The sequence below is a fragment of the Labrus mixtus genome, chromosome 10 (genome assembly GCF_963584025.1).
Source record: "Labrus mixtus chromosome 10, fLabMix1.1, whole genome shotgun sequence".
Classification (NCBI taxonomy): Eukaryota; Metazoa; Chordata; class Actinopteri; order Labriformes; family Labridae; genus Labrus; species Labrus mixtus.
The window spans coordinates 7,292,473-7,306,226 of NC_083621.1; the positions used below are offsets into that span (position 1 = coordinate 7,292,473).

General features: G+C 41.3%; 2 protein-coding genes across 3 annotated transcripts in view; one reads left to right on the plus strand and one right to left on the minus strand.

Moving 5' to 3' along the window:
- The window catches only part of LOC132981790 (cytochrome b-c1 complex subunit 8), a 372,615-nt gene that overhangs the window by 39,939 nt on the left and 318,922 nt on the right, over positions 1 to 13,754 (minus strand). The window lies entirely within an intron of this gene.
- Positions 79 to 13,754, plus strand: part of gabrb2a (gamma-aminobutyric acid type A receptor subunit beta2a) — a 33,365-nt gene continuing 19,689 nt past the window's right edge. Inside the window, exons 1-4 of one of the 2 annotated variants that reach the window (XM_061047830.1) lie at positions 79 to 242; positions 352 to 452; positions 884 to 951; positions 12,993 to 13,213. In XM_061047830.1, coding sequence (XP_060903813.1) covers positions 169 to 242; positions 352 to 452; positions 884 to 951; positions 12,993 to 13,213 — 464 coding nt within the window. In that variant the 5' untranslated portion in view covers positions 79 to 168. The remainder of the gene's footprint in view (positions 243 to 351; positions 453 to 883; positions 952 to 12,992; positions 13,214 to 13,754) is intronic. The other variant, XM_061047829.1, reaches the window with a different exon arrangement.

The following is a 13,754-nucleotide window of genomic DNA, read 5'->3' on the forward strand; positions in this document are numbered from 1 at the left end:
TAATATTTTTCTCTGCAATGGAAACTGCTCATCCACCATCATCAGTCTCCACTCTTTGATCTTGGGCTGGCTGCACGCATGCGCCTCTCATTGGCTCCTCTGCACCGTCTGGAGTAAGTTGGATGTGCGCTCTCCTCACATCGCCAGACCACCTCAAAAACTGTTGCGATGGGGAGGATCAGGAAAAACCACTTTGGGATTTTGACTTTTTCATTATTAGTGACTTTTGTCTGGACTCAAAGGTAAAAGCCTGTTTTGGGTATTTTTTTTCCCTCGCATGTCATTTAGCCGTGCCTCGAGTGTGTGATATTAATAAGCTCTTATGCATTACACCACCTTTTTTCTCCCCAGCGTCAAGGATCTCAAAGATCCGAGCAATATGCCTCTGGTAAAAGAAACAGTGGACAGACTGATGAACGGATACGACATTCGGTTGAGGCCAGATTTTGGAGGTAACGAAGAAAAATTGAAAAACGGGAATGTCATGTTTTCACGCCCTCCTGACGTGCAATACATGTTTAATGAATCGCAAAATCTGCTTTAATTTACATAATCATCCCTTCACAGCCAAATAGGCCTTTCCAATTAGGCTCTGAGAAATGATGAGCATATTTCAGCTGATGAGGAGATGAGACAAGGCTTTTAATGTGATCGATCCTGCTCATCAATGTTTGATTATCCCGCTAAAATGATCAAATTAGCAGCATTTAAGCTCATGTTCGCGTTAAACACGAAGGGGTTTTTTTTCCGCTCAGGCTGGTGATGCACAAGTCTCCTGTAGGTGGAGGAGAGCAACCTGAGCGAGCGCGTCACGAATTTGTTAAATTTACATGTTGGGAGATCTGTACATATATGTTGTATTAACACCTGGTTTCCTCCGCAGGTGCTCCGGTGGCGGTGGGGATGAATATAGACATAGCCAGTATAGACATGGTGTCTGAAGTCAACATGGTAGGTGCATCTTCATCATTATTACCCTGATATATTTTTCCAATTGTGCCTGGCATGGCTGGAATGATTCTGAAGGGGGGCTACTTAGCACGGGTCAGTGTGTAAGAGCGAGCTCGGGATAAAGTGAGCCAGGTTTGGGGCGAACTGTGAATACATTTTTCGTCTCGTGAAAAGAAAATTGGAAGGCTTCCATTGCCAAACACATCATCGCCATCCTCCTCTCAGTCTCCGCATTTGCAGCTCTGGTGTGATGCTGCTGCATTTGAATTCAAAACACACACTCACTGGCGCACTCGGACGCACAGTCCCGGCTGCGCGCGCGGAGAGCTGGATTCATGTGTTATTCGCGCGCGCGCGCGCGCGCGTGTGTGTGTGTGTGTGTGTGTGTGTGTGTGTGTGTGCACGCGCGTGTGTGTGCTCCTCCTGACTGCTTCACGTTGTCAAGCCTCGGTGGTGTAATTTTGTTGACACGCACCCCCTCCTCTTCCTCCTCATCTTCCTCCTCTCTCTTCTTCATGCAGGCTCCTACAAAATGAATAAGTCAACCCTCGTCGTTTTCTTCTTTTTCTTCTTCTTCTCCTTCCTTTTCTTCTTCTTCGTCTTGTTCTTGTTCTTGTTCTTGTTCTTCTTCAAACTGGAATCATTTTGTGTTCATCATTTCTTTATTTCTAAGGCTTTAATTCGGCGTCCAATCCTAGCTACGTAAACGATCTACACCCTACTTGTCAGATGACGTAAGCAGTTTTGTTAATAATAAATGTCTGGTCTCACAGCGTTGCAACCAATAGAAGAGGGGAAAAGGCTTGAATTTGGTGCATGGATGTAAAGGTTTGTGCGACTTGGGGGAGGACAGGGGGAAAAGTTCAGCAGCCCACATGGAAGAGCACCACCGACTGATCCATGTGACAGGAAGACAGACAGACAGGCAGAGAAGCAGAAAGTAGAGCTCCACTGCATTACATCTGCTCTCGTGTGCTGTTCTGCTCGTGAAACTTTGGATGCATTCAGACAAATATTAACCACAGCCATTGCAGAGAATCCAGAGTGTGAGAAAAGATCATTTACAAAGCAGCTTCTCCATGGAGCAACATAATAGAGCCAGTTATGTAAGAGTTTGCCAGTAGGAAATGGAAGTAGATGTGCTTTCTATTATTAATTGAACCATTTTTAAGTCGATGTCAGGTTTGGCAGCCTGTCAAACGCGTGTGGGTCATTTTAAGCATCAGTCAATGAGTTTTCTGCACATGAACACAGGAGCGGATGCGAGTTTGCATTGGATGAGGAGCAGCACTGAATGGTCCGAGCTTTTCCTTTGATGGGAATTACTTATTTTGGTGGAGGATGCAGCCAGAACGGAAGTGCCTTGGGGGTCCGGGGAGATTTGAAATAGAAACCCCCCTCTCTCTCTCTCTCTCTCTCTCTCTCTTTACCTCTCTTTTTCTCTCTCTCACTCTCTCCCTCCTCCATTCTTCCCTCCCACCACTTCAACTGGATCCCTGGCTGTGATTCTGGGCTCAGCAGCCATGTAATCCACCTCTGCCTTGCTCCAAAGGGTTATCTTACTTAAGAACTAGGCATCTATGCAAGCATTCATCTGGAAAAAAGACACTGCTTCTTACATCGGTATGTGTGTGTGTGTGTGTGTGTATAAAACAAAAACAAAACTGTGCACAAACAGTGAATGGCGGCTGACGTCATGCATCTCCCTGTGGCTATGAGCGAGCGTTCATTTGGTTTATTTCTTAGAAAAGCTCCTTCTGCCACATCTGCAAATGCAATTTTAGACAAAAAGTAAAACAACAAATCTAAAAATGTACCCAAACCTCTTTTTTTGTTGTTACTTTGTGAAAAATCTTTCCAGAGACCTATATAGCAAAGTCAGATTACCCTCCTCTTCCTCCTTCATTCACGTCCAGCTGTCTTTGCTACATAAAAGACGAGATTGATCTGAGAGAAATCAATAATATCACCGTGCTGCGTGATCACAAGAATGGAGCTGGTGACCTGTGGAAGGGGGGGCTGCTTTGATCGTCCTCATCAGGGGCAACCGCTTTTAAGATTAAAGTGCTGAGAGGGAAAAACAACAACAAGGGGAGAAGAGAGGATAAAGCTGGTGAAGATGAGGGTGGTAGAGAGGTGAAGGTTACTCTGATCGGTTTCAACATCTCTAATGCTATTCACATCAGGACGGAACTTCTGCTGACCTTTTGTTCCCACAAGAGAGATTCAGCCATTGCTCTATTAACCCCTCGCGTAAATGTCCCCTGTTGTTCTATTTAAGCGGATCCAAGTTTGGAAAAATCATCTTATTTCAAGCCAGTCCGTTTCTCATATTGATTCTCTATCGGCCTGTTTTCCAGCTTTGACAAAGGGGAAGATTCAAAACCAAGATGGCCACTCGGCTGAACGAGCTCCTTTGAAAAATGTGGAACATCTACCATCATTTAGAATAATCCTGAGGCCCGAGCAGTTTTGGCATGTGTTTGTGAAGGCTTTGGTTTTTTAAACTAGGCTCTACTCTCCTCTTAATGTGAAGGGTTTACGTGAAGTTAGACAGAAATTTGAGAGAAAAATCAATAGTACATATAGCCCCCAAAATAAGTCACTAGTACCAAGTATTAAGACCCTCCAATTAAATGCTGCAACTAATCTAGGAACTGTTTGCTCAACAACTCTTCATTTTAAACAAATTTGATTTAACGCATGAAAATAATTTACATTATAAATTCCACTGAGTCAAAGTTAATGTCTTGTTTTTCCCAAATAACCGCCTAAAAAGCTTGATTTTCTTAGGAAATAGGAAATCTGGGAAAAACACAATTGAAGAGATTATTTGTCGCCATTTTGCTTCACAATCATTAAAATGTTTATTCAGACTAAAAAAAAAAGCAATATAAACAAAATAAGTGCTGAGTCAGTTTCATGCTGTTTAAACCTGGAGGACCTTCAGGTGCTGTTGAACATTAAAGAAGTGGTCACAGAAATGTATCTTTAGAGCAACAACTATCACACAGCCTTTGTTTACTCAGATCTTTTGACTTTACATTTTAAGTAGCTGTTGATGAACCTGCAGGTTTTCTGTCGATATCTGAATATTTTTGTTTTAAATCCCACCAAAGTTGGCTGGATTTTGCACCTGCAGTGTGTGATCCTTCAGGTAAATGTAGTATTCTCCTGTCAGAAGTGAACGAATTGGACTGGATTTGAAGTCGGTGTTTGTGAGCCGTCCGGCTGTCATGGTGGTAAGCATGTTTTTTGGTTGCAGACAGCTGCTCGCTCCTCTAATTAAAGACAGGAGGACTGCCTCTGGTGGAGAATGAACTCTGGGGTTTTGGTCCAGGCTGATTGAAGCCATTGTGGCATCTTTCTTCTGCTCAGACATGAAGGGCATGATGGTAGTTGAGGTGGCATTTGAGTGCTTCTTAGTATTTGTAGTCTTCAGTTGTCTCTGTGTAATGTGCACATGTTTTAGGCATGTGTGTGTGCCATGGTGCAGTCTTTTTTTTTTTCATGCATTCTCCGTGTGATCTACAGTGATGGCCCGTTGAGGCTCAAAGGTCAGCCGTGTTGTCGGGCGATAAAAACGAGCAGGTCAGTCGGCAGCGTGGACGCCGCCTCGCCTGCATGACATTACAAATGTGCTATTTTGAGAGGGAAGTGTCCTCCGAGTCCGAAGTGTGACCACACATCCTTGCTGGGTGGGCTCTACTGACTCACAGGGGTTAGTGAAAAATATGCCACAGATATGATATCATGGCGGAGACCCTCAATTTCTCTCTGTTCATCACTCATCTCTCACTGAGCAGCTGAAAATGCATTTGCATATTGCTGTTTGTCTTTGCTGAAATCACAGATTCAGTAACTGAACTCTGGTTACGGTGCATTAAAAAGAGAGTTCTGCACGCACAGCCAGTGCAGCTGATTAAATACAAGTGGTGTGTGTTGTCTCAGTGATGCATCAGTGCTGCATAATAATATCCTCTACATGCATCCATATGATAAGCTGCACTCCAAGGCTGCAATGAGAAGGGAGGTAAATTAGTATTTTCTCTCCTTGTCTCTGCTTGTTAATTACATGTAAAACACCTGAAGTTGGTGGTTGTTAAGAGGCACTGCCTGTATTATAATACTGCTCTCTGAATGTTAATTAGCTGGCTGTGAATTAAAAGATTTAAACAAACCAGCTGTGCTGGCTTCTGGGATGGAGGAATTAGTGGGGCGTGAGCTTTCCCTTTATTACGATCATTATCCTGACAGGCGCTGGTTTCTTTACATGAGTAAGGGGATCTGGCCATCAGATGAGGAGGAGGGAGGGGGGAGGAGAAGGGGGGGGGGGGGGGTGGATGACCAGAAGGAACCTGGAGCAGGCCCTCCTCGACGTCCTCCACATGTCCATGTGAGAGACGCGGTTCTTCTTGTGTCTGCAACCATTTTGATCTTGTTTGTCCAAACTGATCCTGTTCCATTTTATTTTGAGCTTGTGGAAAATAAGCTTGTGTTATTTTTACTCAGTGTTTCCATGACAACGCAGCCTTTTTCTTTTTCTTTTTTTTTTGGTGGATCTGGGGAAGTCAAGGAAAAGCAAATAAGGCCTATTTTTTCTAGACACTTTTTCTTCATTTATAATTCAGGTTATGGTTGTTTGTATTTAAAGAGAAGACATATTTTTATTTTGTTGATATTTTGTTTTTTAATAAATGCTAATTATCCAAGGAATTACCAACATGTTGATGGTTAAACAGTGCTGAAACTAAGGATTATTGCACTGTTGAATTATGAATTATTTCTTTAATTTAAGGGGTTGATCTATGACTTTGTAAAATGGTCTAAAAAAGCCTTAGTTTACCAGAGCAACATTCAAATTGCTTGTTTTGTCCAGCCAGCCACCAAAGATACCATGTTTAGAAAGATATATAAAAGAGCATACTGAAATATTCACACATTTGGGAAGTTGCATCGAGCATAATTGCAAATTTGTATGAAAATGTACTTAAGCAATAACTTGATTAGTGTTTCTATTATCTGAAATTCTACCAATCACGATTCTGTGATGACCTCTTATCTGATTTTTGCTGCATAATAATTGATCAAAGCAACAACATACGAACATTATTCTGCAGATATAGTCACAATTTTCTTATATTTGATCAGATTTCTTCTTGTGCATCCTGTGCAGCTTTGATTCGGCTCTCTTTGCTATGCTGATCTTTCTAAAAAAGCTTGAGACTAGAATGCAGGTTGTCCAGAACAATGTCATTAGTTATGCTGAATGGACACACAGTAACAGATTAATATGGTCAGCAGCATAATTTAAGCAGGAGAACAACACTTAATCCTGCAGCTTTCTTACATGCACACTAGGTTCTCTGTTTATTGCTGTGTCCATATAGGGGTTGTTTGAATATAAAATGACAGAAGAGACCTTAAGCTTTCAAAAAACATAATTACAGCATGCTTGACAGCAAAGCTTGTTGTGAAGGCTCCAACGCATACAATTTAGAAACACTTACTAAAACGTGCATGTCTGAAACATCTGGCATGTTGTGTCAAATATTTTAATAGTTATTTTTTATTAACACAACAGATAGTTTTTTCTTCTTCTGATGCATCTAATCTTTCATACAGTAATTTACAGTAAAGTCATGTGAGAGTATTACTTTTATTTGAGTTTGTTTTCATTATCAACACAAAAAATGTGGAGTGTAAATTGTACGATATTCTTTCTTAATGGCTGGTGCAGGAGTTAGCAGGCTCCATCAAAGGCCTTTACTGTGCTGATGACTCCCTAAATGATTCTGTCAGGCACTTCTTCCACTGGAGCTAAGTAGCTGAAAAATGACCCATTGCAAAGAGAGTCATAAAGGCGTCCATGTTGTCACTTCCCTCAGGACGAGCGCGGCCAGCTACTCATTCAGATTGCACTAACTCCCCCTTGACCCCTAGTATTACATTTGAAGCTCATACTTAATGGGACACAGAGAGCACCATTATCAACAAACTCAGCTTGACCAGTGGATGAGCCGCCGTGGCACCTCCTCCAGCTTGTAGATTCAAACTGACACGAGGCAAAGATGTCTGCACTCAAGCTTGTAGTTATCCAAACGCCGGGTCGTCTCCTCGTGGCCGTGTACAGCAGACATTGTTATTAAGGGCAGACCCATCCCTCTGCCTCTGCTAGACCCCTCTGCTGCAGGGACACAGCAGATGAAAGTGTTTGCAATATGGTAGACGTCTGTCTGCTCACATAGAGCTGCAGAGAAAAGAGAGAAGCACACACACCAACTCTCATACAAGTTCATCACACTTCAGTTTTGATGGATCAGTTTTTTTGGATAGCTCTCCGGACAACAATTATTTATGAAATTACGAGTAATAAGAATTGCAAAGTAAATTTTAAGCGATAACTCCTCTTCTTAAAACTTTTTGCACATTTATACGAAGTGACAAACTCCAGAAATGACAATCAAACACAGTTCTTAAATATATAGTTTTGTATGTTTTTTAATATACATTTCATGAATGTATACAGCATTTCTTTTTTGACAATCTTTCTATTGGTCTTACAAAAAGTTGTAAAATGGGCATCTTGATGCATAGTGGGCCTTTGCAAATACAAATCTGCATTTCTTTTGTGGAAAAAGTGGATTCACAAAGATTGGTTCATGTTATCCTGAAAAGTCATTTTTTATGGCAGGTGGGGTAAGGGGGTCAATTATACCCTATACATCTATTAATATCAATAGAACATAGTGTAAAGAAGAAGACAAAGCATCCTCATGATATAGACAATAATTTTGTTCGAAAAATGAGAGTCACTCTAGTTGTGCTCACATATACTCATAAACAGCTGCAAACTTAAAAGCTACTCATCGACCAACCAGAGGTCACATAGTATAGAATTAACGAGCGCTAGTGTCAGCAGCTCTTACAACTAAACCTACAAACAGAGCAGGATGTTTTGTCTATTGGCAGCTCCCTCCATGTCAGTGGTGATAGCTGATGTAGTTGTAATGGAGATCTTGTTACAGCTGCAGCCTGTCAGATTTTTCTCAGGGAAACACAAAAGTACTGCTCGTCACTGCTGTGTCAGATTGTTAATGGGGTCTGTTAAACATGTCTGCGGTGAGACTCTGCCACTGTACAAACCAGCTCTGATGTTTCTTTTAAGTTAGCCCGCCTCCTTTGCACCTTCATCATGTTCATATTCACGGCCGTCATCATGGCAGTTTTTTTTCCTTTTTATAATGTTGGTGCTCTCCACAAGATGTCTCCCTCACTGACGCTCACTGGGCAGGCTGTGAGTGTGTGTATGTTTATATGAGAAATAGTGTGTGTATATATGTCAGTGTGTGTGTGTGTGTGTGTGTATATTTATATATATGTCAGTGTGTGAGTGTGTGTGTGTGATGTTAATGGAGTTCCTGAGGAGTGCTTCTTGTGACAAGGAGACTGAAGGTTGCTTTGGAGACTGACACTCCAGCACGGGACGCTCTGTGTCTCAGTAATCTGCTGCTTTTTTTTTTTTGATGTCTGTGCTGCAAAATCCTCCTCACCTGCTTCTTGTTCTCCATCTTTTATTTGTGGAGTAAGAGAATCTTAACACAAAACACATTAATTGTCTTGTTCATTACTGGGAAATTATTTTACCCCAAGATTCACAAAGCCAAATTAAATCCTTAAATCCTTCATTTACAGGTGTCTGCCATTGTAATGTGATTAAATGCTGTTCTTTTGCTTTAAAAGATCCTTTAATTAGGTGAACGCACTGTAGTTTGTAGTGAAAGAGCTGCATTTGTTTTTTTAACCAAAAAAAGGAAAGTAATGCTAAAATATAGGCCTACTTCAAATTTTACAAAATATGTGGCGGGAAAAATTCAAATTCCGAGGTCAGGGGTGACTTTATTTGCGTACCAACAACATGAGTTTCCTGCTGTGTGTCTGCGTAGCACAAGAATAGTGAAACATTCGCCATTAAAAAAATAATAATAATCTCCCCGGGCTATTCAGTCTTAGAGAAAGTGGTAGGAGGCAGCTGTATTTCGTGTCCTTCTCTGAGCTCAAGTGATGTCCGAGCGTTGGTAAGCAGCACCATCTGTGAGGCTGTAGTTATGCTGCCATTTTACAGCACAGCCAGGAGGCAGCGTGCAGGCCCAGGTGTTCTGTGTGCGGGAGATTTGCATCCCTATAGTCTGAGAGCTCTGAAGGTACACAATGAGGAACTGCACACACACACACACACACACACACACACACACACACACACACACACACACACACACCTACTTAACAGAACAAGAGTGAGAGTGTTCAGGGTTTCTTTTTCTCTTTGTAAATCCATTACGTTGTTCTGGTTTGAGTGTCCTGGTCTTGTAAATGCTGGTTTACTGTCAGTGGTCGCTGGGACACTAGAGCAGAGCAGAGCAGAGCTAACCTGTTCATGTTATCATGTGAAGCCTCTCTTTTTTTTTTTTTTTTTACCTCTGTGACAAATCAAAATGTCTGCTAGGAATAAAAAGGCAAATGGCTCTGTCCAAGTTGACTGCAGTGTTTCTTCACTTCTTTAGTTTGAGTGTCTAAGTGTAAAATTGATTCACTTTATTAGCTTCAATAATACTGTGAAGCACCTGTGTGTGCTAACATTCCACCCTTTAAAGATTTTTTATTTTTGGGCAGATTGAGCCTTTAGAGCGATAGGACAGTGGGTAGAGTTTGAAATCAGGGAGAGAGAGAGAGAGTGGGGAATGACATGCGGGAAAGGAGCCACAGGTTGGACTCCCGCTTGGAGGACTACAGCCTCCATGCATGGGGCGTGCACTCTAACCACTGCGCCACCAGCGGCCCACATTTCACACTTTAATGCTCAACGTAGTGGACCCCAGGAAGAATAGCTGAGCTTTCGGTTACAGCTAATGGGGATCTTAACAAATAAACAAATGTACAAACATGTCAGAGAACAACAGCATTGTCTGATGGGATACATGGAAAAGACAGACACAAATGAATGAAAGAAGAAATGAATATTTACTACCCACTAGAGTGTAAACTATGTGTCTATAGTATACAGAGAGTGAATGGTTCTCAACATTTACACTCTGTCTGTCTTAAAAGCTAGATCTGTCATCTGGGCTCCTCAATAGGTCATTTCAACTTTGACCTTTTACAGGGGGGTTTTAGGGGGTTGTTTTGTATGTTGAGTCTTAAACGGAACAGATTGCAAAACATGTGGTCAATTTTTTGATTGGTTATAAGTAATGCTCGCACATTTTATGACTTCACAAATGTAAAGATTCGCTGAATCCTGTGTTTGAAGTCAGTACATGGTACGTCTTTGATATTTTTTTAATGTTTGCCTTTGTTGAATCATGGGCTCCAGCTATATCATTTGCATCTTTTCAGTTTTGTTTAAAAGGGGATGATGTTTCATAGCTATAATAACCATGGGTTGCAACTCTAAATCATATCCTGTTAGTGTCAAATATACAAATTAAGAGCAATGAATGCAAAAATTAAAAGTCAAAATGTGTTGGTGACACACCACACACAATCATGCTCCCTTAAAACAATTTTTTTTTTTTAACCAAAATGTCAAAGGACATTTCGTTCCCATTCTACCAAAAACTGTCTCGAGCCAAAAGGAGCCCATATGGGATGGTTGGTGTGAGTTTGTGCCTGCACGATGCTGAATAATTTCTGCTCCAACACAATCACGTTGCTCCGATTGTTACCGCGGGGCTGTAGTTGAGAGTTTACTTCAGTTTTCTCATTTAGTCAGAGAGAGGGTTGTGGCGACTTCCCCTCTGACAATTCCTGCTCCTCGTGTTCCTTCATCAGCACGGCAAATCATGGTGGAAACGTAGCCTATTGCAGGAGCCACTGCCTCGGTGGGTGAAGTATGCCGAGCCTGCAGGCGGCAGCTAACGATCCCAAAGGTGATAGAGACATCCGATCGAGGGGCTGATAATGAGATAGAGAGGGAGCGAGTCTGAGAGGAGGGTTCACTGGGAACTCTTGTAAAACAGGATAAGGACGCAACCGTCCTCGCTTGACTTTTCACTCCTGAAAAAATCAACATGGCAGCAGCTCATGTATTTTTAGATGCCCTTTTTACGCAGCGCTTTAGTGGCGCACACATTGCATGCACTGAACGATAAGACTTAGAGAGCAGGGATTGCTTCACAGTGTCATGATGGAAAGAAAAAAAAAGGCTCAGGAAACGTAGAAATACGGCGATAAAAGTAATGATGATGGCTGCTTCGAGTAAAAGCTCAAGGGCCTCATTTCACGGGCCGTATTTTTTTATTTGTTTTCCTACTCATCGATTGCACTGCAATACACTGCAACAGAGCAGATCCAACTGCAGTGCTGTGTTTTACTGAGGCTGTGTGGGTGTAAGTCTTTTTATAAGAGTGAGAAGCAGAGAAAAGATGGAGAGAGGAGGAGATACAGTGTACCTCTACATTTCTGAGCATGTGTAGAAAACATACTGTACTGTATCGATGCAAAGGTTAAAATCTCTCCTGAATCTATGTAGTTAGGTCGTTTATTGCCCCGAAGAAGAAACAAAGGCCAGCAGAGAAAGAGACGGGGAGGAAATCTACTGGCTGTTTGCAGAGAGTGTCTTTGTCCATTCAAGTGGAAGCAGATATTTTTAGCGCGAGACAATACTCAGCCTGCTGAGAAAGTTCCCCTCTGGTTCAGTTTGAAAATTAAGTGAGGACAGTTGAATATGAACACCGCATCCCCAGCCGCCATGTTCTCTGTTACAAGCTGTGGCCTTTCATAACACTGACAACCTTTCAGCTGACCTTCTCGTAATGCTGAGTCCATACATCGTGCTGTGAGGCGTCTATAGAGTCACTTTCAGATGACACAATGCTTATGCTTGACATGATTCCCAGGAGTGGAAATATATACACTCTACTGATACGAGCTGAACAATTCAGTCGCAAAAACAAGCTTTACTGAAGCCCTTTTTATTTGGCATCCTGTGAGATGAATTATGCCCGTACGAGATCTCAATCCAGTCCTTTAACTGTTCAATGAACATTTTAAATGTTCAAAGATATTTGAAGTCATGTTCTTCCAATAAGAGATGTTTCTGGCAAAGCTAAATAGAGCTAAAATGAGCTGAGCCGTGTTTTTTTTTTTTTTGAAGATGAGGTTTTTGGGCAATCATTAGTTATGTCTGTTGTAAATCACAAATATGCATATTTCATGAAAAGGTTTCAGCCCAGAATGTTTAAGCTAGAACAATTTAGGAGTTTCAACTGAAAAAACAAATGTAATCAAAGCAGCTTTGATTAAAAGTACTTGTGTTTCATGATTACACATTTAAATTCCTGTAAAGGAAATCTAAATGTCTGACATCTCTTTGTTCAAAACCGACTCTTCTTAAACAGTAACTTGGTAATCTCAGTTTAAAAAAATATTTTATTTATAATTTAATTATTGACTTCTATGACATGAACTTTAAGCAACTGGCAATTAAAATAACAACAAACAGGCTGGAAACATTACAGTCTATTGCAATAAGCATCATCAGTGCATTATCAGCATGATTACATATGATATGTGCTTAAACCATCAACGGCCTGACAAAGTCATGTTCCGTTCTTCAGACATGAACTGGCTAAAACACATTGTTCCTTTGACATGTCCGTTTTCTAAGCGTCTTTTCTCGTGCAACTGTTGCCATCATTTTATTCTGACCTTTTCTGTGAGTGGGTCTGAGGCTCTGTCCAACCTGTGAGAATTTACCTAGTAGCTTATTAATTCAGCTGTTAATACTCTATATGAACGTTCACTTGAATGTGGTTTTATTTGCGATCTGGGCAGATGACACGCTATCCGATTTCTGAATCTCCTTCTTGTGAACCATGCAGCGTATGGATGTACCGCGCTCTGGTTTACACATTCAATACAGACCGTCTCACTTTATAGAATATTTAATTAACATCAGCATTGTTGTCTGAATGATTGATATCCTGCATTGTCTTCACTAAGTGACCCCTCCCCCCTCCCCCCCTTTCTCTGTCCTCCAGGATTACACCCTGACCATGTACTTCCAGCAAGCATGGCGGGACAAGCGTCTGTCTTACTCTGAGATTGCCTACAACCTGACTCTGGATAACCGGGTGGCAGACCAGCTGTGGGTCCCCGACACCTACTTCCTGAACGACAAGAAGTCCTTCGTTCATGGTGTCACCGTCAAGAACAGGATGATCCGTCTGCACCCTGACGGCACAGTGCTTTATGGACTCAGGTACGACTCTTGCCCTTATATTAAGTCATGACTCTTTGTGCATTTCTCAGGATGATAATGAAGAGACGTAATGTCATCAGATGGATCATTTGTGCCTTTATAACACATTTATATTGTCAATCCTAGAATTCCTGCTCACTGTCACACACCATACAGTTGTGGAAGTGTTATATTTTTTAATTCTACTTGGGCTTTTTTTTTTTTTGTCCCTGAGCTGAGATTTTGGATTGTCTTTACGGAAGTACGTTACTTTTTTCAAGCTATAAGTGATATGTAAGATTTTTAGGAACGGCACCCTGTTCCTTCAATTCAAATGAGTTAACACGATTAATAAAAGTAACTGAAGCGGTGCGAAAAACAAATGTTTGAAAAGGGGTTAAAGAACAAATGAGAAAAAAAGTAAGGTAAGACTGAAAAAATGGGACTACAGATTCAAAGTGCACTTCATAAGAATAACATGAGAATATGAGAATTCAGAGAATTTGACCTCTCTCCATTATATTTTTGAAGAAATATTTCAAAAATATAACTTGACAGCTCA